This window comes from Crocodylus siamensis, chromosome 1, assembly GCF_052110815.1.
Source record: "Crocodylus siamensis isolate JL-2025a chromosome 1, ASM5211081v1, whole genome shotgun sequence".
Taxonomy (NCBI): domain Eukaryota; kingdom Metazoa; phylum Chordata; order Crocodylia; family Crocodylidae; genus Crocodylus; species Crocodylus siamensis.
In genome coordinates, this window is record NC_143395.1 from 33056742 (window position 1) to 33084346 (window position 27605).

Below are 27605 nucleotides of genomic sequence, written 5' to 3' on the forward strand. Positions count from 1 at the left end.
TTAGGGCTTGTGTAGCTATGGCCTTTTGAATATGAGAAATCTCTTTAAAATATCAATGCAGTGTTAGCTATGTCCCTGAAATACATTGCAAGCCCTCATTACAAGAAAAAAAAAGCTAAAAACTGCTAATAAAATTAATTCCAAAAAAAAAGCTTGGCAGGTTGGAGCTAATACTTTTTATAGCCTGTAAATGGACAGAGTATGGGTTTGCAGGTGCATGGAAAAATAGTCAATTTGAATTTTAGGGCCTGACTACGTTGCCGCTGTGCTAAGTTCAAGACCACCAATGAGAAGCACATGCCTCCCATATACATTTGCTCAGCATGCCAGCAGTGGAAATTAGGCAGCATAGCTGGCTTTGTGTCACCATGAACACATGGTCCTGAGCATTATTCTTTGGCTGTCTCAGGCTTGCTTTTTAGTTCAATGTCTAAGCTCATTATATTGCCTAATTTCTGTGGTTTGGCATTCACTGAGCGGGGGGGAAGGGATCTACTAGCAGCAGTCTCAGGGTCACCTTGGAGCCAGGTAGATATTGCCATAGAGTCTTAGTATCCTCATGAGTAAATACTGATAGCCCCAACCTTTTCTTAAATTTCTATAAGAACCAGTTAATGCTATCAAATGCCTTTGTCTTCTATCATGTACATGGTAGTATCCTATTCTTATATGTTCCCTACATCTTAATATCCAGATGACCTGTGATAGCTGTGAAGTAAGCCAGAGATTAATCACTTGGACATGTGGCAAATATTCCTCTCTGAGAACAAAGTTCCCTACTCCTTGCATTAATTGGGCAATGAGAGTTATTAAAAAGAAGCTCAGACCACAGGCTGTGAAAAGGGTCTGGCAAGCTGTAGGTTGGCCAACTATCTTTCCAATTTGTTTGCATGTCTATCAAACAACTGTGAACCATTGAAACACTTAACACATAATGAAGCAGTATAAGACTGCTCATAGACCCAAGATCAAGCATTGGAAACAGTGAAGAAAACCCAGTAGTGTAACTGAGGGAGGATGACTGGGACAGCACCACTAGGCACTGCCTTTGGGGTGGAAGGGTATGTAAAAATAGCCTCTGCCACAGCCAGCAACTGGTTGCATCGCCCCCAGCAGCACAGCAGTCAGTATTTCCCTGTATGCTGCTGCTGCCCAGGGCATAGAGCTGCCCTGTTATCCCTCTGAGAAAATCACGAACAAAGCACCAGTCCCAAAGTAGTAAAATCATCCCAAACAGGCAGGGGTCCAGAGCAATCCCTCAGAAGGACTGAATCAAAAGAAGAAACCCTGACTCTAGGCCAGAAACCCAGAGCATTTTGCTAGCAAAACCCCACAGACAGAAAAGGAATATGGTCAGCCAGAAAAAGTAGCCACTGGAGCAGTTTGGAGTGGAATAATTCCATCAGCTCACCTTTGGGCTGATCACAAATGGTTAAAAAGATTTGTACAAAAACTGTTACGGAGTGAACGCAAGCCATTAAAGCACATTCCTACAGCTGTAGTGCTATGACAGGAAAATAAGGAAGGTCACTACTGGTGACAAATGTACTGAGCAGGTTTTACCTTTCAGAGTTCAACATACCTGGTTCCATGGAACAGGTGGTAGTCTAACCTCAGGCTACAGTAAATGTCCTTCTCTGCTGGAAGATACCGGGAAATCCAGCTGGAAACTGAAAAGGATAAGGGACTACAGGCAGCAAAGCAGCTCATATTGCCAGGCTGGCCAGATCACAGAAATGCCAAAAGGGGCCTGCTTACCTCCCTCCTGCCAGATGAGGACAGGGGTGAAAACTGGTCATTTTTGGAAGGAGAGAAGGTAAACTGGAAAGAGAATTCGCAAACATCATTCCTTTTCCCTACCATGTGATCCAGATCCATGCCCAGATAGTCCCATGTCACCTGTGACCAAAGGAAATGCCTGTGCTACTAGTGAGGAGTAGGCCCCTAGAAAAGCCCTTAGGAAAGTATTGATGCTATCTGCTTTCTCTCCTCTCGTTAATAACAAACCCTTTACTACAAGCCTTTTGTGGCATAGACATTTCAAAGTCGGAGGTCTTCCTGAGCCAAACAGTCTATTCTTCCTCTCTCATCAGTCCTGCCTTGAACCTTGCCTGTGGGCTGTGATATGTTGATGTAGACGCTAAGAACTGTCACTATGGAGTGAAAAACTTGAGATCGACTCCACTCTGGACCTATGCCAAAAGTTACCTCTGTATTCAGGCTGGAAATCAAAGCCAGCCAGATGTTAGCTAGCTGTATCATTCCCTTGTGTATCACTGGCTGCAGAAACTGGCATACTTTAACTGGCCCTCATTCACCCAGAACTACAGACTTTAAGCAGTGATAATTTTGGAACTGAGGAAAGTGGGCAAAAGAACTACATTTATTTTGGTTTTTTTTTTTATTCTATGACATACTGAAATCATGATTGATGAGAGAGAATTCATTCAATCCTTACAGCAGAAGTTAGCATACAGGGTTATATACTTAGAAAATGGAAGCTACTACCATACCAAAGAGAATATGATGTAGAGTAAGTCTATATTACTTTGCCAACACACTTATGAGCACTGCTGCAAAGCATAGCCCTCCCCCCAGTTGATGGTCCATGCATCACACCCTAAACCCAGAAAAGCAGCAATTAAGTCACCCTAAGGGAACACCCTCTCCTGTCCATTGCTGCTCTCATTACACTTATCCCAGGGCATTCATAAGTAGATGACTCCAGCCACCATTATGAGAAAGAGGACTGCTAGATTAGCAGGCACAGAATACATTGTAAACATAAAGTAAAACTATACATGTATTAGTATTAGCAAATTCTACAGAAAGTAACTTTAGATTCACATGTGCAGATTCAACACATTCATACAACTCCCAGCTCTGAAGATGCTTAAGAGCAACAGGGGTGGGGGGGGGGCACACTGCCTCATTTCCAGGTCTGGTACATGTGAGATGGTGTGGGTGGGCAGGGATGTGCTCTCCAGCAGAACTTACACTCTGGTTGCAAAAAAAAAATGCTTTCAGAACTCAGGATGAAGAGATAAAGAAATGTACTCAGTTTTTCTTCCCTTTCTCTTTCCCAGTCCTCCCCTGCATCGTTTTCCCTCTTGATTTGGGGGGGGGGGGTGCATGCACGTGCATGTGATAAAAATCCATGTGCTGGGAATAGTCAGTCAGTGTGTTGCTTTGGGAGGGCACAGGGGTCAGAGCAGCATGCAGGAAGGGGATGGGTCAGTACGGCTGGCAAGGAGAAAGTAGGAGTAGGAGTGGTATTATTCAGAGTGCCATGTGGGGGTTAGGGCAGTACTCAGGGAAGGACAGGTAGGCACTGCTCAATCCAGTGTCACCAAGACCTGGTGGCAGCAGGATTTGGTGACACTGGGCAACAGAGGTGGCTGTAGGGGTCTTAAATCCTCTTCTCAGCTGCTGCCAGCACTGACTTTTCACACAGCAACATCTCCCACAGGGCTACAGGGAGTTTCACTAATGACACAAATGGTACTAACTTCTCCTTTACATATAATTAGTGACTTAAATAACATATTTGTAGTCCCTTCTTGATAATAATAGGGAAAAGGGCTTGAATAAGTTATTGAAGCTTTGAAACCTTCTAGAAGAGCACATTAGGGAGATACCAGCAGATGTAGTGAATTATAGAACATTTTAAAACCTTCTGTGTCTGGCTCTCGTAGTTCTTGGTTAAACCTTCATTCCTAAAACAAATCAGGCTACTGTAAGGTTTATTGGCTATCTGCTTCTATCTTTAGATTTAATTTACTCTTGTGATGTTCATTCCAAAGAATTCTATACATATACATAATTGTCACAGTGAAAGACATGGTCTCATACACCCCAATAACAGGGTCAGTGCTATTGCTCTGCCTGGAGTTATAGGCAATATTTACAAGTATGTCACACCTCTATGCTAATATTTAATTCATGACTGCCTAATTTTATTATTAAAAGACAGGTTTTAGGCCTGAGGTAATAGCAAGGAGCCAGCTCTTATATGAGTAACCTTTCATAGCCAAGCCTACAAACTTCACTTCATAAATCTACTGGATACAAAAATCATGGACTAAATACAGACATTGGATTTATGGCCTGCCATCTGACAACCCCAGATGCATATTGGCTTCTGTTCTACCCAGGAGAGCATACAATTCACCAGTAAACTAGCCTCTCTCTAAGCCTGAAGAAGGGCGTTTGTGCCCAAAAGCTCACAAAGAACATTTTTCTAACTATTTAGTTAGTCTAATAAAAGCTATCACATCTACCCAAAGAATCTTGCCTGCCTATGAATAATATGAGAAACTTATCATTAAATTAGCTATTTGACATAGTGGCAGATTAGAGTAATCTTTCTTGTACAGAACCCACAGTTCAAATGGAATATCTAGTAATAGTGAGTTCTCTTCTGAGCACATGAAGTACAGTGCCTACTCACCAGTTTGAGCAGATGAAATCTCTGTAACTCAGAAAATGAGGTGATAGTGATTTTGAATGGGTAAATGAATATGGATCCTATTGGGTACAGCTGCTAGACTACTAATCCATCAGATGTTGTACTGAAATAAAAGTAAAGTTACCCTTCTATAGCAAGGTCATGGTTATACAACAAAGGGGAGTGCTTTTAGCTCAGTATTTTACTGAAATAAAAAGGTTTCACTTTCAAGCTATAGTTGCTATTATACTGTTTGTTAGAGCAGTTTAGGTTTTTTTTTGTTACTTCATTTGTGTGACTAAGTCACCACAGGTAGAACCCTTAGCAATCTGTATTGGCTTTAGTAGTCTAATCTTAAAAGTAAATACTGTTAAAGAAAAAAATGCTTTCTATTCTAGTGGCCATCTAAAATGTTAAACTAGAAAAGGAATATTAAGCAAATATGAATGGAAAAATAAACTGCTGAGACTTGATCCAAGGGAAAATATCCGCAGTTTGGCAACCTGCTTAAACCTTAGGAAACCGCGGCTCCTTGATCTACAGCCAGCCTCTGTACTTAGGAGAAGAGTTGGCCTACCATGGGAAGTGAAAATAAAGAACCCTCTGAAAAAGAATTTCCCACAGGTAAAAGCCCTCAAAGAGGTGAGCTAGTGGTTTTTCTGCACACCAATTTCTCTTAGCATCACCAACTCAATCATAGAGCAAAACTCTTACTTTGGAAACAACCAGTGTATTATTTATAGCACAGTGGGTATGTCTACATGAGACACTATTGCACAGTGGTTACTGCTAATTTATTTAATACTTGTATATGCAAGTACTAAATACTCAGTAATAAGAGTTACTGTACAGTAGCACTGGCAATTGCTTTTTAAGTGACACTACCACACAGTAGTGTAATACTACTGTGCAGTACAGTGTCAGCATGGTTTTTTTTGCCATGCAACACTACTGCACAGTATATCCTGCTACTGTGCAGTCATCGGCTGGTGTAGACATGCCCAGTAGCACCTAGCAGCCTCACCCAAGAGTGGGGCCATTGTGAGACACACACAGAAACAGCGTAAGACACAGACCTGCCCTGAGGACTGTACAGACAAGGCAGACAAATATAATATGATTGCTTCTATCTTTTAGATGGGAAATGGATGCAGTCAGATTCAATGATTTACCCAAGATCACACAAAATATCTGGGACAGAACAGCTCTGTTGTAAAAACTTAACCATTAGGTTTTCTGTTGTATTGTATATTGTACTCTGAACAAATAAATAAACTCTTATAAAAATGTAATTTATAGTAAAACACTGAAAACTATTAAAATGTGAAACCTATTCAAAATACACTTTTAAGTACTCTTAGTTTTTAGGCTGAAGAGCTTTTCAATACAGAAATATTTCTGTTAAAAGTAGAAATTGATAAAATCCTGGGAGCCAAAATTGTTCATACCTTAAAATCAGATAGACAGTATGACATACTCTAAGAGTTGTCCAGCTGGACTGTGTGTAAACCCCTCTCAGCTTCCCTCATAGTTATGCAGCCAAGAGGTGTGTTTTAACCCAGTTTGGCAAATTTGGATTTGAGTTAAATACCAGTGAAGACACTGTAGCTTAGGTTTAAAGTCAGGTTAGTGCCTAGAATTCCATCAGTTACTGGGACAGTTGGGGCCTAATAAATATTTTTACTAATCTAACCGGGATATAAACAGGATGTGGGTTCATTCTGTGCCTATTGGAGCCAAAGGTAAAGTCGACTGAGGTCAACGGTGCAGTATTGAGTATTGCCATAATAGCCAAGACTTGCTATTTGCCTGATAAAAACATACAAAGCACAGAGTGTGAATGTACTGAAGTGCAAAGACAGAACAGTCCAGATTTGAATCTATATTCTTCATAACTGGAATCTCAAAAAAAGCAAGAATGAAAATTTAACTTGTTTTTATTAGTGCAGGAAATAAAATCTATAAAATACAGTACTAGTGAGAGAGAGAACCAGCAAGTGGCAGTATTTGACAGAGGTAAGCAGAAACTTTAAAAAAGAAATACATTGTAAAACTGCAGTGAGCATTTTTACAAAAACTCAGAAAAAAATACTTCTGTTTTGTAGCATAGAATCGCACTAGCTTCAAGCCAGATCTTCAGCTGAAAAAAAAAAGAAAGCAACACACATATTTCTCATGAGCTTTTGTATGCAGGGTCAACAAAGTGACTCTGAAAACTTTATAAAAACTCTTTCATGAAAATTAGCTAAGACTTGCAAAGAGGAGAGGGAAAGTGTATGTTTCAAAACCTTTGGAAGTTTTATTTCACTAAAGAGTTGGGGGGGTTGGGGGGTTTTTTTTGCTTAGAAAACCTTAGAATATGCAGCATTCTAACAATTGCTATTAAGATCATTCTACAGTTTTATTACTGTATAGATTTTATAAAAGAAAACAAGATGCCTAAATGAATGTTTTGCTGATATATAAGAGATCCTTTATTCTTAAATTGTGATAGGAATAGCAAAGGCCAAGAAATGGAGCCATTGTGACACACATACAAATACAGAGTAAGACCTAGATCTGCTTTGAGGACCTTATAGACAAGGCAAACAAATATAATATTGATAACAAATACTTTGAAATTGATTTCCAAATATGCCTTTCTTAAATTATATGTATATACTACCTACCAAAAACAAACCTAGAATGCCCATACAGGCAAATAAATCTTAACAGTAGAATAAATAGATCTCAACCCACCTCTGAAATTATGGCTTTATTTAATATTTCTTCACTATAACCATCAACACTAGAAGGGAGCTTCTGGCCTTGATCTTGTTTCTTACTAAAGGCTTGAATCTTTTTAGTGAGTTTTCTGAAGACATATTATTTAGGTTTGTTCTGTTTCTTATAAAGGAATAAAACTGTGACAAAAGAATGCCCAGGCAACAAAACCAAACTCTTAGCAGTTAGGACCTAGCAGAATTACTATTGGCCAAGCAACCCCAAAGGCTTTTGTATATCAGATCTGTGCTGTATAGTTAAGCACCATGGTAAAGTATGCCCTGCCCATTTACTCCTGCCCTGTATGCTTCAGCTTTCTGAAATGAGAGGACATAGCCACCAGAGTTGGTCCTTGAACATCGCCAAGACAAAGGTTCTCCACCAACCCTTCCCAGGCCAGCTGAACATCCCTCACACTATCTACATAGATGGGGAGGCTCTGGAGTATGAGTAGTACTTTCCATATTTCAGCAGCCACCTTTCTCAACAGGCTACCATCGATGAAGAAGTACAGCACTGGGTCAACTGTGCTACTGCCGCCTTCTTCAATCCACAACAATGAGCCTTCGAGAATAGAGACCTTTGGAAGTTGATGAAGGTCCTGGTTTACAAACCTGTCATAATGACCACCCTCCTCTACTGTAGTGAAATCTGAACCATCTACTGATGCCATATTAAGACCCTTGAAAGCTTTCACCAATGGTTGAATCCTGGGGATCAAATGGGAGGACCATCGGACCAGCACGAGTGTCCTCCATGAAACTATGTCCACCAGCATCGAAGCCTTGCGCTTGAGAAATCAACTCTGATGGATGGGCCACTGCATCTAGATGTCCAAGAACCTCCTCCCCATCAGATTCTCTTCTCCCAGTTCTCCATTGGCCAATGCTCAAAGGATGGCCAAAGGAAACGGTACAAAGACACGCTCAAGGTTGCCCTCAAGCATGGAGGCATTGACACCAATAGCTGGGAGGAGCAAGCTGCTGACCATTTGGCGTGGCACCACCTGGTCCACCAAGGTGCATGCCACTTTGAGGCCCAACAACTTGATACTGAGGTGGAACAGTGGCATTGGAGGAAGGAGAAGGAGACCAACCCAGAGCTGTGAATCCCACTCCCCTGCGCAACAAAATGCTCCCATTGCTGACCAATGTGTGCATCCAGGATTGGACTCCTCAGTCAGCTGAGGACCCATTAAGCCTGATGGACATCATCCTTGACTTTGAGGGACCGTCAATGAGACTTACCACATGCCAGTAATGCCAGGTAAAGACAGCCTAAGCATGGATCTGAGACACTCTGAAGCTGCTCCATTTTTGGACATTGGTATACATGGAACAGGAGTGGGGGGCATGCTTCATGGTGGATGTTCTTGGCACAGCAGAGAGGCAGTTTAGATTCTCAATAATTCCCTGCTCCTTTGTGAATATGCATACTCTTGCTTACTTAATGATTGTATATGTTTTTCGTGCTTCATTTAGGGCACAGAATGGCTATCCTCAGAAGATAAAATCCCCTCTGTTCTTGCAGGACAATTTTGAATAAATTGTCTAGGAAGGTGTTTGTCCTAGTAAGTAGTTTGGAATAGAATTTATTTCTTTTTTAACATAGTTTTAAAGCATTTTCTTAACACAAGTTCTCCCTCTATTGCTCGGTGTCTCCAGAGAGATTCTAAGTCTTCCTTTACTTCCGAAGAGATCTTTTAATCAGCTTATATGTCCTTTCTCTCATTCCCTAGCAGACTTATATTTTAAATTAAAAAAGCCAGATATTTGATGCACTGTCTGTTATTTTCACCTTGTAATCTTGCAACATACCACATTTACCGGAATCCAAAATTATTTTGAACTTAATACGAGCCACCCTGGCTCAGGGCAGGTGGTCGCTCAGCTCCAGCTTCGGCCCCAGACCAAAGCCAGAGTTGCTGAGCTGCTTCCTGTTCTGGGCCAGTATTTGAATCTAATATGAGACTGTTTTTCATCCTAGGTTGACTGGGGGGCGGGATTACTAATAAATATAGTAATTTCCTTTTAAATTAATCCTGTCATACTCAATAAACTATATTAGCTGAAAGTTAACATATGATCACAGGAAAATAGTGTAAATACTTGTAAGTTGTTGTCATCAGGTTTCAGAGTTAACACAACCTTGGGATTAATGTGCTGTGATACTTCTACCCTCTAACATATTCTGGGAAAAGGAACTGCATAGGTTTACAATTAGAATAATATGTTCTGAATCATAATACCTAAAGGCTTCAGTTTTTTAATAAAAAAGATAAAGCATTACGTTCTTCTTCAATCACTGAAGACCTTTAATATCTTTCTTACCCCAAAGAAATAAATATTGGGGTATGGAGAAAAAAACAGTAAAAAATCCTCAGCAGATTATAAGAAGACTCCTTACGTTGGTTTCCAACCTTAAAATATGACCCAAAGTGAAGATTAGTTGGGAAAAGCAGCAGAAAAAAAACCAAGCTATATAATGCTGATGATGTAATTTATTTTGATTTACTTTTTCTAAATTATTCAGCACTAGCACCAAGACTGTTTTTGACCCAAAAATGTAGCCCAGAACATATAATTGGTATGCTTAGATAGCAGGAACTGACTACTGTCTCAGTAGCTCACTAAATGTCAGATTGATTTGCATTATACTGGAATAAGAAGCATTAATATTCTATCCAATGTATAGTGCTGTGCTAATTGCATGTCACCTCACACTCACTAATAATCCATAGGGCATGAAGAAAGCCTACACTAAATGAATCATGAGACATTAATATTGCATTCCTAAGAAACACAGAGGTTAAGTGTAACTGAAAGTAAATGGAAAGCATGCTACATTAAGGTTAAATTATCCAATTAAATTGAAAATATCCATAAAACTCTGAATCTTAGTCACAGAGTTGCTGTTGCATTGACATCTCCTCTGTGTATAGCAACACTATATTCAAAAGACTTTTCTACACTTAGCACGTCCTTCTGAGGTTATAAATAACCTCCATCGTGTACTTTCTTTTGGAAACTGAAATAATATTTCACAAATAATTTAATAAAAGAAACGAGTGTCATTTTCCTAAATGCTACCATTAATATTTTTTAATTGATACATGGAGATGTATGTGTGTTCTAATCTGTTCTCAGGTGGCTAAATTGTCATAGCTCCATTGATTTCAGTGGAACCACACACATTACACGAATTGAGGACCTAACTCTAGATTTTTATAGGACAGAGATGTGTTTGTTAAAGGGAAAGCTGTGCCCAGAGGAAAACCCTATTCATACATCTTAACATTTGTATTATGTTGTTCCTCACAGTTGAAATGTATAATAGATTTTATCTATCTGAGTATTAAAATAAGCCCAGATCCTTAAAGGGTGTAGACACACATAACATGATTACTATGCATTAGTTTATGCTCTATTTTAATCCCTATTAAATTTACTCCATGGTTGGTGTCTACACAAGATGCTTTACTGTGCGTTAGACTAATCTAATGCACAGTAAAGCATCGTCATCTACATGTGTGCATTGATTACTGTGCATTAATGTAATGTGCTATTTGCTAGTATTTTCACCTTTACAGGGTGAAAGAGAGGCCTGGACAGATCCTAGTGTCCCAGAGTCTAGAGCTGTCCCCCTTGTGGGTCTGAGAAGTGGAGAGGAGTACTGTATTCTATCACATAATGCATATCCCAAATAAGACATACACTTGTTTTTGGGAAGGCAGAACGAAGAAAAAAAAGATTTTTTCAGAGTTACGGTTGCATAGAGAAGAGTGAGCCCACTCTTCAGCTCATTCATCCGCCCTTTTCTGCTTAATGAAAGCTGAAACCCTAGCTGCTAGTGGTCTCCATGAACAGATCTATGATTTTGAAAAGGAAATAAAAAGGAAATAATATCATTAACATCTTGTGGAGTGAAGAATAAGCTGTTAAGTCAACAGCCTCCCTTAGCTGTCCAAACAGAAATGCCACAGAAGTGCTGCACCGTGGAAGCAAGAATCAAAGCAGGGTGCTTCTATTGCAGGCAGAAAATCAACTTCCCTGTCTAAGACATGTACCCCAGTTCTGGGGGGCTGATTTTTTGGGCAAAGGTGCATATAGTATGTGAATAAATATGGTACCTATGAATTTGCGAGCAGCCACACTAATGCATTTACCCAAATCCAAGACCTTGAACCTAAGAACCTCACAATAATTAGGTTCTATATATAGAACATTTATAAATGTTATAATTTTCCATGTATATAATCTAATTATTGGAGGGTCATCTTAAATTTTTCCCTGCCCCCACTGCTGCAGCAGGTAAAGCAGTGGCAGGGGTAGGGACTGATGGTAGGGGTGTAGGCAATGGGGAGAGTGGTGAGTGAAGCAGGTGTTATAGGGTTTAAGTCGCTTGTCCCCCTGCCACCCGTCCCCCGTTGCCTCTGGCCCTGCCACAGCCTTGGGCTTCCCACCTCCCCTGCAGCCTCTCTCTCCTTGCTACCCCTCTTCTGCCCCCACTTCTACTTACCCTTGCTCCATGCTGGCAGGTTCTGTGTCTGCTCCAACCTGGGGAACAGAGCACAATCCCAGCCCAGCTTGGCGGAGGTGATGACAGTGTAGCTCAGGGCCCAGCCAGAGCTGCTACTGCTACTGGGATGGGCTGGGGCCATGTTCTCTGCCCCACGTTGGAACATGGGCAGAGCCTGCAGGTGCCAGAGCAGGGTAAGTGGAAGGGATTTGTGGGGAGGAGCAGACAGGGGGGCAGAGACTGCAGCAGGGGTGTAGGGGGTGTTTGAGACTGTGTGGGGGCAGAGGTGGCAGGGAGAAGACAGGGGAGAAGGAGGGCTGGAGGGCAGAAGTGGTGTGGGGTAGTAACTAGGGGAGCTCTAGGCCAAACCCTGCGTCAGGGCTTGGACTGCACCCCCCCACCCGCCTTATAGTCAATTCCAAGAAAGGGAATGTTAAATAGGGGGAATAACCTCGTCCTGGATTTGACTAACTGCGGTATATTACAGCAATGATGCTCATTGACAGCAGAAATCATACAGTAATCTCAAGAGCTCAACAGAAGCAGGGAGTCTAAGGAAGAGTTCATTAATATGTGCTCCAACCATAATTTTTTTTATGATTCTACTGAAAGAGGCCAATTTTACCCCTGCTTCAATCCTGGATTAGGAATGCATGCATTTGAAAACAATGCTCTCGGGACATCTGAAGCCCGTGCCTTTAGCTTCCCTGACTGGCCTGAGGAAATGGAGGGCTTCAGGCACAGTGAATGTGGGAAGGTACAAAACACTTTTATGGCCTGAGGTTCAGGCCAGAGCTGGGGTAGCTGTTGCATGGGGAGGGATGCCTGGCTGTGTGCACATACCTCTGAGTGGGGGGTGGATAGAGGTAATGATGGGACCCTCCCCCAGGTGTGTATGTGAGTCTTGCTGTGCATATACCTCTCAGGAGGGCACCGGGTATGGAGGCAATAATGACTGGGGGGAGTGCATGTGTGGGGGGTGGGAGGGGAGGTGCGGGGTGTTTGTATGGATAGGAATGTGTGTGTGGAAGGAGTCCTGGGTGTCTGTGTGGGGGTGCGTGGAGGGGACGTGTGCGAGGGAGGGTGTGGATGGGATGTGTGTGCACGGAAGTGTGAGTGGGGGGGTGGGCAGTGAAGGGGATGTGTGTGGGTGTGAGGGGTCGCCGGGTAGGTGCCGGTGACACGCGGGGGAAGGTGCCCGGAGGCGGCCCCGGGCGAGGAGACGCTGCCCGGAGGGGCCGTGTCCATCCCGCCAGGCGCGGCGCGAAGCCCCAGCCCGGGGCGGGGCTCCGCCACTGGCGTCCCCTCCCCCTCCTCCCCCCCAGCCCGCGCCGGGGCCGGAACTCGCCTGCGCCGCCGCCCGCAGGAACCGGAGCCGCCGCAGCCGCCGCGGGCGGGACGGAGACCTCCTGGCCCGCAGCATGGCGCGGGGCAGAGCCGCGCTCGGCTTGGAGCTGCTGCTGCTGTGGGGCGCGGCGCTGGTCCTGCCCGCCGCGCCGCAGCTCCAGCCCCAGCCCCAGCCCCAGCCCCAGCCGGCGGCGCGGGGCAGCGTGTGGTGCCCGAGCCGCTGCCTCTGCTTCCGCACCACGGTGCGCTGCATGCACCTCATGCTGGAGGCCGTCCCCGCCGTGTCGCCGCAGACCACCATCCTGTGAGTCCGTCCGTCCCTCCCTCCCTCCCCGCCACATCCTCGGCCGAGCCGCCCTGGGGGCAGCGAGGGAAGTGCCCCCGGGGGCGGCAGGCGGACGAGGTGCGGGAGCCGGTCCCGGGCTGCTCGGAGGCAGCGCGCCCGGGCTGCCTGTGCGGCGCCTTCGGGCGCGGGGGAAGCCGCTTGCGTGGCTGCGCGCCCCGCCGGGGCTCCCCGAGAGGCGGCAGCGAGGCTTTTCCTGGCCGCCGCGGGGTTGCGATCGCTTCCTTCGTGCTCCTCTTTTCCCTTCACCAAGTGCTGCCCCGCCGCCGCCGCCCGTGTGCCGCAGGTCTCGCTCGCCCTGCCAAGGGCCCGGGGCCGCGCGCGGCTGAGCCAGCGCCCCGGGGGTGGATGGGGTGGAGGGGCCGAGCGGCGACATGAAAAACATGAAGGGCCCGCTGGGGGGCACTTCCGGCCCGGTGCACGGAGAGCCTGAGTCCCAGCTGGAGGGCTTTGTCCCACTGACCTGCTTCTCGGTTTGGGAGGACTCGAGCAGGCTCTTTGGGACTTCCTGCTGCTCTGCTTCCACACAGTTAACCATGGAGTTGAGCTTGGTCCTGGGGATTGTCTTCAGAGCCCGGTGTACTCCGGGCTTTCAGTGAGATCTTTTCGAACCGGTCCTGCCAAACCTTCGTGCCTTCCAGACTCCAAAGACCATTTCATCTGAAACCCCCCTCCTCCCCCCAACCCCCCCCCCCCAACTTGCTCTTTGGCAAGATGCATAATTTCTTGGCAGAAACCGATCTGTCCTGCTGTAGTTGTAAAAGTTTTAGTGAACAGTACAGGAAGCAAGTGGCTAATGTTTCTTACATTTGAAGCAAAGTACATTTACAGCACACCTTTTATATTGGCTGGGGAGCTTTGCTGAGTTTCCTGTCGTCTCGTTTTGTGAATCGCGCTAAGCGTTTAAAAAAAATAATACATTCCTAAGGATAAGGATGTGAGTTGAAACAGTTTGGATGCATGGCCGGGGTAGGAGGGTCTGCAGCAGCAAAATATATTAGATTAAAACTGGCCAGGGTGGAACTCCCCTTACCACGGATATTTATAATCTTGCAGTGAGTCAGAGGAAAATGTATGAACAATACAAGCATTATACTTGTCTAACCTTCCTAATAGAGCAAATCTCCCAGTCTCCCAAATTTGAGGTACCATGCAATCATTTTTAATTTGTGAGTCACAGTTGTCTCTTTTCCCTATGGAATTGGTATTTTAAATGCATTCTTCTTAGTGTTAGTAAAAAATTAAAAATTGGTAAGGTAAAAAAAAGTGATGGGGCCACCTGTTTATGGCGAACTAGACTAGGCCAGGTCAGGGGCAAAGGCGGTAGGAGTCCATCAAGGTTTTTTGAAACAATCTCTAAAAGTATATCAATGTGTATTTTTATATTTTTAAAAATTTAACAGATCTGTAAATATATATTCGTGTCATATTTGATGGAGGCGGTAGACATGTAATCCATGACATTCGCTAGGTTGTTTAGGAATCTTAATGATTTGCTTCACATTGATTTACTGTTGCTAGGTGGTGGCTATAAAAATGCCATACTTTTGGAGCAGTAGGATGTTTTTACTGGCAGTGATCTATTTGCTACTTTTGCCTTATCTTTTCTTTCTTGAATATATGATTCTGAAAAGAGACTTTGTACAAATAGCATCATGGGATTGCCTTGTTTACTGTGCCTCAGCAATTTCCAGAGCATATTTTTTCAGTTTATGTCTTTTTCCAGACAGCCTCACTTGGGGGCTGACAGTTGAGCTGTATTCTTTCTGGCTCACGCATCACCTCCAGTGGGGGATTAAAACAAAATGAGGCTTGGATACGATTCAGTTAAATGTCTTCCCACAAATCAAAAGTTCCCCACAACAGATCAAAGATTTATTCTGAAGAAGAGCTGGTAGCATTCCTGGTGTGTTACCCTGCCATTGCTGCTCCTGCTTTCCAATCACCTAGTCCTCCTCCTTCCCTACTTCCTGACACCCGCCTCCTGCCTCTCTTCTATACTGTATTGGTGGATTCATGGCCGTGATTCAGAACAGCAGCAGTTCTACAGAAATCCGTGGAGCTTGACTGTAAGGGGTTCACCTGAGCAGATGAGATGGCAGGAACAGATCTTGTGCACGTGCAGGGGCCTGTCCATTTCTAAGGTCCAGATTCTGCAGATCTTTAGTACTACTTCTGTTCTATTCCTTGGAAAGCCCAAGAATGCCTGTAAAGCCATGGGCTGCTCATTTCCCTAGTATCATCCTTAAGAATTACTTCTTCCTAATGTCCCCAAACTTCAGCTATTGACAATGAGGTAGAATATTTGTGGGGATTGCTGATATTTATTTAAAAATTGAAATTATTCAGAAACATCTAATAATACATACGTAATATGTGCTTTTATTGTTACTGCTGTTGCTAGTTTCATACTATCCTATATTTAACTAAAAGTTTTTGGGTCAGGGATGTCTTTCAACATTCTAATTTAGGGTCTTTGAATGATGCTACAATACAAACTGTTGTGCTGTAATCCACCTGATTGTCACCAGTACTAAAATATCACAAATTGGATTTTACATTCAGTTACACCAGTGCAGACCTATTGTCCTCAAATTTTCTGTGGTTACACTTAAGCGGTCCCTGTGTTTTAACTGGTTATGCTCCTGTGGTTGAGCTCATGGCTGTTGGATCTCTGCCTGAACTGGAATCAAATCCAGCTTATTTGATTTTGCTGTGTCGGATACATAGTGTAAAGCAGAGGTTCTTAGTCTTTTTAGGCTCAAGGCATTATTTAGAAAATATCCGTTCTTAGTTTTCACTTGAGTTTTTTTCCCACAGCAGAAGAATAACACAGAATTTTTGTGTTGCAAAGAACTAGCATCACAACAGGTCTGAATGTTTTAGCACAGGGAATATCTATTTGAAGAGTCTTGGTTTGTCTCATTAGCCATGTTTGCACACCTAGCAGTGATAACATTGTGTGGAATCCTATGACCCCCTTAAAAAGATCTCAGGGCACCCCAGGGTGACAGAGCACCCTGATTGAGAATCACTGGTGTAAAGAGTTGTAATACTTTTTATTAAAAAGTAGGAAGAACTTATTTGTCACAAAAGTAAGGGGAATCTGTTACACAGGCATTCACTATGTATCCCTTTAAGTAACTACAGTATAGAATGTTTGTTTTAATAATATCCAGAACAGACCCATTTTATGTATCGACATGGCTGCGGTATTTTGCCTGTGGTTGTTGATTTTAAAAGTTCAGAAATTCTGTAGTTGCCTATTAGGGTTTAGTGCCTATTAGTTAACAAGTCACAAATGATAATATTTAAGGATTAAGTAGGATATGATGTTAACTATATGATTAGATTCAGCCTCTTAATCTTTGATAGCAAAACTGATATTTGAGCTCCAGTTTATAGCTGGAACTGGAAAAATCCTTTACTTAACTCACCTGGATTGTATAGAAAACTTTCTGTGGTGAGTGTCTTCAGCTTCTGAAGATGGTAACTCCTAAAGAAGGTGATGTAGCACCTTTTTGAATTTGCTGACTGTGTTCATTGCTACTCTATTTTCTGCATGCCAGAAAAATGAAATGTGTCACTGCAATCCTGTCAGTTTTCATCATTCATATTGGAAATTCCACAGGTGATAGAGAAACTAGAATTCATCATTCAATTCTGCTGTTCCAGGAAGTTACAAGTAATAGGTGACAAGCACTGGAGATATTCTGTATGTAGAAACTTTCAAAATTGGAGCCTGATAAAGATTCAGCACCATAGGTGCAACTTTTCTAAGCACTAGGTGGAGAAAAAGGTGATTAGGAGCAGTCAGTATGGATTCATCAAAGGCAAGTTATACCTGACCAACTTGATTGCCTTCTATGATGAGGTGACTGGCTCTGTGGACGCAAGGAGACTGGCTGATGTGGTGTACCTTGATTTTAGCAATATGGACTCCCACAGTATTCTTGCAGGCAAGCTAAGGAGGTATGGCCTGGATAAATGGACTGAAAGGTGGATAGAAAACTGGCTGGAGTATTGGGCTCAGAGAGTAGTAATTAATTGCTCAATGCCTAGTTGGTAGCTGCTATCAAGTATAGTGCCCCAGGAGTTGGTCCTGGGGCCGGTTTTGTTTAATGTTGTCATCAACAACCTGGAAGATGGCATAGAGTGCACCCTCAGCAAGTCTGCAGATGATGTAAAGCTGGAGGGACTAGTAGATATGCTGGAGGGTAGGGCTAGGATTCAGAGTAACCTAGACAAATTGGAGGATTGGGCCAAAAGAAGTGTCATGAGGTTCAATAAGGACAAGTGCAAAGCCTGCACTCAGGACGGAACAATCCCATGCACTAGTACAGGCTGGGGGCGTACTGGCTGGGCAGCAGCTCTGCACAAAAGGACCTCAGGGTTACAGTGGACAATAAGCTGAATATGAGCCAGCAGTGTGCCCTTGTTGCCAAGAAGGCTAACGGCATACTGGGCTTCATTGGTAGGTGTGTTGCCAGTAGGTCAAGAGAAATGATTATTCCTGTCTATTCACCACTGGTGAGGCCACATCTGGAGTACTGTTTTGGTACTGTTCAGTTTTGGGCTCCCCATGACAGAAAGCATCTGGACAAATTGGAGAGAGTCCAGTGGAGGGTAACAAAAATGGTGAGGGGGCTGGAGGACATGACTTATGAGGAAAGACTGCGGGAACTGGGCTTATTTAGTCTAGATAAAAGAAGACTGAGGGGGAATTTATAGTAGCCTTCAACTACCTGAAGGGGGTTTCGAAAGAGGAGGAGCTAGATTCTTCTCATTGGTGGCAGATGACAGAACAGGGAGCAATAGTCTCAAGTTGCAGCAAGGGAAGTTTAGGTTAGATATTAGGAAGAATTTTCCTCACTAGGGGTGGTAGTAAAACACTGGAACAGGTTACCTAGAGAGGTGGTGGAAGCTCCATCTTTGGATGTTTTTAAGACCTGGCTAGACAAAGCTTTGGCAGTGATGTTCTAGTTGGGGCTGGTCCTGCTTTGAGTAGAGGGTTGGATTAGATGACCTCCTGAGGTCCCTTCCAACTCTAACTTCCTATAGTGCTATAAGCCCTGATTCTTGCTGTCACAATTACAGCAGCCAAAAAAGTGGGGTAAGAAAAGGGCAGAGAGCTCCTGTCTTGCAGCAATCAGAAGGCACTGGATTGCAGATGTTATGAAAAGGTTTGCCCAGTGCCCCAGCCCTATGGACTGGGCTTGCTTCCCTGGCCCTGGCTTTGGCTCCATGTGTGTTGGGTCATGCCTGCTGCCTTTGGCCTGCGCACTGGCCTGTCGTCTGGCTGGCAGCTTGCCACTATTATCCTGTCCCGTTGCCATATTTCCAGACATACAAGGAACCTCATGGGCCAGATGATGCAGCTCTACAGGCTGGAGATTGAGCACCACTGTCCTAGCTTGTCTATCCAACCCCTTCTGCAACACCTCTTGTTGAGTTCTCACCTGGGAGTTGTTACTGGCCTGTGAGTCCCTGTCTTTTGTTGCAGACATGTATAGCAGGCAAGTGTAGTCCTGGGGCTGAAAGGTGCTATGTTAAATGATCTCTGTGTGCATGTGCTTGTGGATTGGTCTGTAGGTAAACTAGTTATTGTAGAAAGAGGAAACAGAAAACTATCTGTAAAGAATAGAAAGGAAAAACACAAAGAAGGGGGTAGAGAATAAAGTGTAAGGGGAAAATTTTAAGGAACTTGAGGACAGGGAAGGGAAGACAGACAGCAAAATCAATATAGGAGAAGCTATGCTATGGATTTCTTACAGGAAAGTATATAAGAATATAGAAGACTAAAGAGATGAGATTAGATATAAGAAAATGTAGCAATTTAATTGTAACAATTAAAAATACAATATAAATTCACAATCTATAGCAATTAATTACAGAACAAAATATTTTATTCTTAAAATCAAAGGTGTTCTTATGCAAGTGTTTTTGTCCGTGAGAGAGAGGTCAGTAATACATAAAAGAAAGTTCAAGCTTTGATTTTAGAATCTTGAAGCGCTTGTTTTAAAAACATCTTTGTAATTTTTGTCTCCTATTGATCTGACTTAAAATAGAATTTTTATAATTACTTCATTTTGCATTCATATGGGTGCCTCAGACTCATGGTAGAGGTGGAAACGTAGGTCTGGTGCCATATTGTGTTATACCCATAATACATTAATTCAAATTTTAGAGGCTGCATAATTCAGGTAGCTCTGGTGCTGTGAACAGCTATGTATATGCCTAACTTTGTGTATCACATGTCTAGAATCCTAGTCCTTCAAAAATTTACTCATGGAGAGAACTATTTACAGTGAGTAAAATGAAGCATATGTTTAAGTCTTTACAGGATTGGGGGAAACTTTCCATTTCTGAAAAACTGCATTTGTGAAAACACCATTTTAAAATCTGCCTAGCAAAGTTTAAACATATTAATTATACATCAATTCCTCCAAAAAGACAAATAACACACTTTACAGGGGGGTTAGTATTTTTCCCTTTTTAATGAAACGACTGGACCTATTTGACTTTATCATTGGTTCCACTTAGAATTTGATGGAAAAATCAAGAGTACCTTGCCAGGCTCACTGCTGCAAACACGGGCAGGCATTCAGGGCAATCCAGAGACATGGTGCAATGAGCACTGGCTGAACTGAAATGGAATGACTCAAATGTTTTTCTTGATTCATTCTCTTGCCCGGGTGCTGGGTTTCATTTCTTTTTACCATGGAGCTATTCCTGTTGAACAGACATTTTTTTTTTTAAACAAAGAAGACCAAATGAACATTAAAGTTGCAGTAAATAAAACAGGAATACTGAAACTGTCTTGTGGGGATAGGGAAGGTTTGCAGGTTTCTTCCTCTGTGGTGTCTCAGTGAGAGCTACAGGGCTATAGTTGGCTGTGTTCCCACCTTTTTCTTGTGGTCTGTCTGCTATATACATATATAGCATTTCTTTAGAGCTGGAAATATGTCATTTTATGAGTTTGCACAGCGTTAAGCTTAGGGCCTTTTGACACAACTGCAGTCAAATAGCCAGGATGGATTTGATTTAAATCATTATTTAAATCACTGGTCAGGAAGCCTTGAATGAATCATTGTTTTCTACAAAAAGTGCATTCTTGTTGTTGGATATAACCTTCAATAAAATATTCACAAATAGGGTCTCTTTTATGGCCTGGCAAGCCTGCTGCCATACTGTGTTTTTCCTTCTACCATACCATTCCCTTTCTAGATAGCAAATCAATGGGGAGGCTGTACTCAGAAACTTATCCCTCAAGACTTCTGGAATACTTCGCTCAAAATTTTTCTTTTTTGTTTCTACTTCCCGTTCCTCCTTGCATTTATCTCCAGATTCCTTCTTTTAAATGCCTTACGGTGAGCAGGTAAACCAAAATTGCTCCCTGTTGTCATAAAAGCTTTTGTGGAGAACAAACGGAATGCCGTAATATCTTCAAAAGCCCTCCTGGACACGGACGTTTTGAAGGTACACGGAATAGTGTGACACCCTGGCCAAAAACACTGGGTGTCGAGGGTAGAGAGTTTAACCTTTACTGCTTGTAAAACGGCTTGAGGAAGTGACGGGATAGAAAGAGTGACATTATTGGGGTCGGGCACGATGGAGTGCGGTGCTCCCCACGGTGGCCCATGGGTAAGATTAAAGCAACCCTGTGGCACATCTTGGACCGCACAATTAATCGGGTGGGTACCATTCCACTTCCATGCATAAGTAAGGGTTTTAACGGAACAAGTCGTTCTACATGCTAAATAGTGGATAGTTTCGTTACCGGAAGAATTACGTGTAAAACTCAAAAATAACTCCATGTAATTAACAGGGATAACAGCTATACGAAAAGGGCTATCTGCAGCTGAGGTAGGTGCATGGGCACAAACCGAGCCTGAGGTGTGTCCAGTAAGTAACATCCACTCCCGTGAGGTGCGGAGGAATAAGTTATCCGCAGCGGGTAATGGGGATAAATCTAAACCTCGCTTCGCGCGTTTTATAAAGGAAAGCATTACAATGACATTGGTTAACGACAAGAAATAGAGCAAAAACAGTAACCATAGCTTCCGACGTCGGCGTGGGATTACACTCGGTCCGGATGCGGGGGCAGTTGCTCCCGATCCCCTTGGTTTCCCCACAAGCCTCACCCATAGCCCCACAAATGACAGGGGCAGTGCCCGTGGGTCTCGCGGTGGCAGCGTGATGGATGGGCAGATGAGAGGTTCGGTATCGGCCTCCTCGTCCTGTCGACGGGTGGACATCGCGAGGAGTTACCTGACTTAGAAAACAAACAGTTGTTAACTTAACAAAACACTGCGAGGCTTTAACCAGTTGAAATGTACTAAATGCTCACGATCATCGACTGAATCAATTAAACGGAGCTTGTAGGTATGGGCTAAAGCCGTGGGTTCAACGACCACGCTAGGAAATGTGGGTGGATACTTGGTGGGAGTCGAGGTTGGGAAGGCAAACCCATACAGGGTCCCCAGGTTTAAAGTCTGGGTCCCATCCCTCTCGAGTCTGAAGAGGCCCTATGGCCCAGAGGTGTTTGCCACTGTTGAGGTTGAGCAGGGTTTGCGAAAGTACTTTCGACCATCCCTTGAAATCGGTTTGTCTCAGTTCCAATAAGAGTTTACGCTTTAATTCTCCAATGGCGCGCTCCACGACGCCATTAGACTGGGGATGATATGGTAGGTGTATGTGATGACGAATATTATGCATCGTGAGAAAATTGCGAATATGGTGACTGTTGAAAGGTGGCCCACCATCAGATTGTATTTCTCGTGGAGTCTGCCATTGAGAAAATTGGTGCAACAGAGCTTGAGCGCACCGAGGCCCGTCGGTTTTAGTCATGGGAATCGCACCGACCATACGGGAACCGAGGTTGACAACAACAAGCGCCTTAGGATGCTGGCGCGCATTGGGAAGTGGGCCCATTAGGTCAACCTGCCAAAATGCCCCAGGTTGGTGTTGTTCGGCGTTGTAAGCTCCCTGGAAAAATTTCTTTCTAAAAGGTTTAATCTGGGCACATTGGTGGCAGGCTTGAAGCACACGTCGCCAAGCGCGTGGTGTGGGTAGGCCATTACGAGTGGTATATTGCCAGCCGCCTACGTTACGATAACGCCGCATGGTGGTGTCTGAGCCGGGATGGCCCCATAAGTCATGAAGCCATTTAAGATACGGATCGCAGACCGGTTTTGGCGACCTATGTACTTCGGCGGCTGGATGAATAACGTCATCCATACAATCGGGTGATGCTGGCTTTGGACCTAGAGCTAACCAGTCATCAACAGCCTGATGCAATGGGTCGGTGTCCTGCACATGAGAATTAGTATGTCGGATAATCGGGAGATGATTCATGCAGTGGAGTACATGAAAGATGTCATCCCATTGGGAACGAAAACGTTCTGGTTCGGCTACTCCCGTAAGGACATCACATACCCAGCGAGAATCCAGGACAAGGACCACTGTCGTGAACGGCTGATCATGTGTGATAGTGATATGTTTAAGTGCGCCGATGGCTCCTCGCAGCTCGAGCTCCTGTGCTTGATGTGTAAGGGGTGTGTCTGGTGTGTCGTGCCAGTTGGGGTTCGTCCATTCTATGTGGCTGGCATCACATAGCGAACACTTCCAAGCAAACCCACCACCGAATTGCGACGTACCATTACTGGCCACGTTTCCTGAAAGCGAAGTCCCGTACAAGATAGGACGGGAAGAGACAGTTGGGGTAACGGTGGCACTGTCGTGACACGTCCATGCAGCCCAATGGTATTGGGTGTGTGTGACCAGCGTATGCCAGGTGGAAGGAACCCCATGGAAGTCTCCTGGAATTCGTGTAGGATCGAGGTGTGTAAGTAGGGTGGCACCTGGGCCATAGAGGTCGTGAACGCTGTGGTGAAGATGATGTTCAGACGCTAAACATAGGCAGAGCAATAATTTGCCCAGGTGTCCATAACGATGTTGCTTCTTATGGAGGGTCCAGTTAAGAAATGTTGCTGGGCCGTTAGAGGTGTGCGCTGTGACCCAAAGATGTGTAGGAGTCCAACCGACGGTGACACGAAGCGGTGTCGTTGGGCTATATGGCACTAGGGGTGTGGTAGTGGCAGCTTGGATAAGGTCGTGGACCCGGCGATTATCCCGCCGTGTCCAGGGTTGATGACTTGTCGTCCTCTTTCGCAATCGACGCTGCAATGTCGCAAGTGTACTGAGGTGTTCGGGCGCAACGTGATGGCGGAGCCAATTGATGCTGCCTAAAAATCGTTGGGCTTGTTTTGCCGTAGGACCTGTATCAGAGGCTATATCCCATGGTGGGGTAGGCACTGCAGTTGGTGATGCGACGCGACCCTGAGGAGTGTATTGAGTGCCCAGAAATACACAGCTGGAGGAGGGTTCCAACTGGGACTTGGCAATATTGATGTCCCATCCTTCCTCCCGTAGGTGGTTGACGAGGTCGGCGGTGACACGTTTAACGAGTTCCGGTGGAGTCCCCACGACCAAGATGTCATCTACATAGTTGAAGAATTTCACGTTGCAATGGGAGTTGGGAAAACGCTGAAGGGATTGATTCATGGTGGCCGTAGCAAGCGCAGGTGAATTACAATATCCCTGAGGGCAAACCTTCCAGCAGAATATGCGGCCTTGGATACCCATACACAGGACTCCTGCAGGATCAAAAAGAGGAAGGGTGAAGAACATATTTAACAGGTCAATGCTGGTAGCAGTCCAAAAGCCTTGGGTCATGGCCTGTAACAGTTCCACCTGGAGGTCCGGTAGCGTTACAACTGGGACAAGCTGGACTAGGTCTGAGCGTTTATTGGCCTGACGGTAGTCAACAACCAAGCGAGCTTCAGAGGGATTTTTCGGTTTAGGGATTCCCCAGCCAGGGGATACGTAATGGCTGTACTGCACCGGTTCGATTTTTCCTTCCGCCGTAAGGCTATCGAGGAGAGCAAGCAAAGATGGGATCAGATGAGGTTTGGTACGGATAGGGGTGAACCGCCACGGAGGGGCTGTCGGGTCTTTCAGTCGCGGTGTGAACGGAGGTGGCAGGCGGGATACATTCCCGGTAACTGGGAGGGCGCTGCACACGAGATCTTTCATGTGTAGTGCTCGTAATTCCGATACGCCGAGCAGATTGAGATGTCCCAATGCGGCGACTACAGTTATTATTGGATTGCCGAGACGTACCTTAACTAGTGGGACTGTAGAGGTAGCATTAACGCCAGCAACATGAATGGTACGTCGAGTGGGAGTGTGGGGGGTGGTGGCAGGATCGATAACGGTAATCTCTGCGCCAGTATCTAACAAGAAACGAATTGGCAGTTGTTGTCTCGTGATGGGGTGGACAACTGGTACGACTGCGTAGGGGCGAGAATCCAAGGTAGCATTGTTAAGCACTTGGTAAGGAGGCTTTTCCAAGTTGGGGATGTCTTGTGGCTGTGGAGTGTCATGGAAAAACTTTGAGTATGTGCTGCCAGCACAGAAGAGGTTAAACTGACATGCGCGGTTTGAAGCTGTGAGTGGAAATTTCCAAGGCTCACCCAGTCCTTGCCCCCTGGGTGACCTGCAGAGCTGTTAATCATTGCTGACCTACTTTCCCCACAGACGCATGCTCAGACTGTGTCAGCTCCTGACTGAGAGCATGCTCAGTCAGAACCTGACATGAGGTAATCGGACTAGAAATTTCTCTGCGGAGAGCACGTTGATTGGCTACCAAATTGATATAAAAGTTCTGTGTGCCCCTCCCTCGGGAGGAGATCGCGTGGACCAGAGACAGAGGCTGCTGCTGCAGGGACTGTTCTCTGAGTCAGGCTTCAGGGCCTATTGATCTCCTCCTTTGGCTCCGTGGCTTAGTTCTTTGTATTACTCGTTGTATTGCGGTTTTGACTACGTTCATCTGGCTCCTGACTTACCTTTTGAACTGATTAACGGCTTACGATTTCGGATCACCCTCTGGACCTTGTTTAACCCGGTTCTGGATCATTGACCTCGGCTTTCTTCACCAACTACGATTCTGCTCATCCCTCCAACTGACGTCTCCGCTGCATCATCTTCTGGCTACTGATCTCGGCTTCCTCATTCGACTACCCGATTTGTCCATTGCTGTGGACTGGCGTCACGCGGTTCATCATCGCCGTGTTACAGTTCGTTTCTGTTGTTTGTGATCCCCATTTATGAGCTGTTGACCAGCCCTGGGACTAGGTCTTCGGACTGAACCTCGTGGGCCAACAGACCCCTTTGTTGTTAACTGCTTGTTTGTGTTTCAAAACTGTAACTGAAGACCTTTCTGCCTACGCCTGAAGCGTAAGTCAAATAAATTCACCTGTTTTTCTCAACCCGCTCCGAGTCCCTAACTCCAGACTCTACGCCGCTAATCCCACCTGTCCGTATCTAATTGCCACCCCGGCCCACCGTGACCTTGGGGCCCGATCCTTCGGTTTTCCCCGACATGGAGGATCACTAATATCACTGCACCGGCGGGCGCTTGGATCCGCAGTATCAGCGTCCACCCATACTAGTTTTTTGGCTTGGGGGTGAACTGGAAGCCAAGCTTAACCGCTAACTGTCTCTGAGTCTCCTTGTCTAGGTGACAAAGCATTTCCTTTCTTATGCCAGCATGATTTAGGAGGAACCCAAAACGGGCGCGTTCCTCCAGGGTACGTTCGGGATACTGACGTGGAGCTTCACGGACGAAGTTGGTGATTTTGGCTAACAGGGCTTGTGCGGGGTGTTTTGGTGCTCCGTGCTCATGCTGTAGTTGTCGTCGTCTGTGTTGGAACCGGTACAACGCTGCAATGGGCTGATGATGAAGAGAGCTAACTTGAAGCTCTGCGAGCTCTGGATTATCTGCATAGATGTCAATCACGGCTTGTAAAATCGCTGGGGAAATCTGAAGTTGGAGAGGGTCCTTGCAATGCCGCTGAGGCCACGGGTCATAACCACGACGAGGCTGTTGCGTTGGTCGATTGGGTGATGCCTCTGGTCTGGTGGATGTGGAATCCGGTGGCCTGGAAGAGGTAGGTATGTCATCACTGGAGTGATGTTCGTCCCCGTCATCATCGTCGCTATCGTCATTATCGCCCTTGTTTCCTGCTCGGTTGAGAACAGATATGCTGGCATCAATCGTGGAACGTCTCTTCGGGATAGAGAGATACACTGCGCCAGCCAATGCGTTAGCAAACGGCTGTGAATGCGGAGCGTGCATCGGCTGGGCCCCCTCATGCGCTTGATGTGGCTTCTCGTGAATGGCTCCTGCCACTAGAGCGGGAAGCGAAATAGGCCACGGAGTACGTGCAATTTCTAGGACATTAGATCCGGTTAGAAGTCCTAAGCTGTAATTGCCATGTGTGGTCAGAACTACAGCCTCGCGATGGCTGAGCGTTTCATGACCGCATTCCAAAACCAGGCGTCCTAGCCACTGGGTTGGCGTCTCATCGCTTTGGCGGGCTGTCCTGCTTATGAGTTCATTCATTTCACCACGATCACGGTCTCTAGTAGTTCGCTCAGTGATAATGTTGCCGTTGTTGTCCTGACGGATCTTCACAGTTTCAATAGGATAAACCTGAAGCGGAGGGGTTGGCACAGAGTTGGCTGCTGGAGGAGGAGCTGAAGGAGGAGCCGGGGGAGGAGCTGAAGGAGGAGCTGGAGGAGGAGTTGAAGGAGGGGCTGGAGGAGGACGAGTCTTGCCCCGCCCTTCAAGGAGTGGCGGGTATAGTGACGTCACCGGTGGAGGTGGTGCCTTGTCTCCCAAATATGGTGGTGGGGGTGGTACGGTGGGCGGAGCAGTGGGCGGGGGCTCTGGCGTGTCTCCGCCGCTTGGCTGCTGCTGACAGGCGCCATCTTTGCTGGCGCGGCTCATAGTCGCAACCGCTACCTCGTGATCATTCAAGCGGTTGAGGGTGGCTACGAGGGTTTCACAACAAGCACGCAGGCACGCGACTTTCCTTCCCCTCTTTCTCCCTTCTTTTAACACCCCGAGATCTTCGGCCAGGGCGTGCAGCCGCCGGTGGCTGACGCCGCTGGAGATCATAGATGGAGAGGAGGGAGCGATTCCCTGCAGGCACCCCTTGTCACCCGCAAGCACCGCGATCACCTCTACACAACCGTCCCAGTCCTGGGAGGGGGTAACGTCCCACTCGGGAGGGGGGAACTCGCTGGCTGTGGCGACCTGCTCCCCTTGGGCCGACGGGA

General features: G+C 45.4%; 2 protein-coding genes across 5 annotated transcripts in view; one reads left to right on the forward strand and one right to left on the reverse strand.

Moving 5' to 3' along the window:
• Positions 1-14045, reverse strand: part of LOC149872700 (uncharacterized) — a 77472-nt gene extending 63427 nt beyond the window's left edge. For all 3 annotated transcript variants that reach the window (XR_016440285.1, XM_090032919.1, XM_090032910.1), the window contains exon 1: positions 13882-14045. The gene's annotated coding sequence lies outside the window, so the exon portion shown is untranslated. The remainder of the gene's footprint in view (positions 1-13881) is intronic.
• Positions 13045-27605, forward strand: part of PXDN (peroxidasin) — a 158523-nt gene continuing 143962 nt past the window's right edge. For both annotated transcript variants that reach the window (XM_090032778.1, XM_090032788.1), the window contains exon 1: positions 13045-13379. In XM_090032778.1, the coding sequence (XP_089888904.1) occupies positions 13150-13379 (230 nt within the window). In that variant the 5' untranslated portion in view covers positions 13045-13149. The remainder of the gene's footprint in view (positions 13380-27605) is intronic.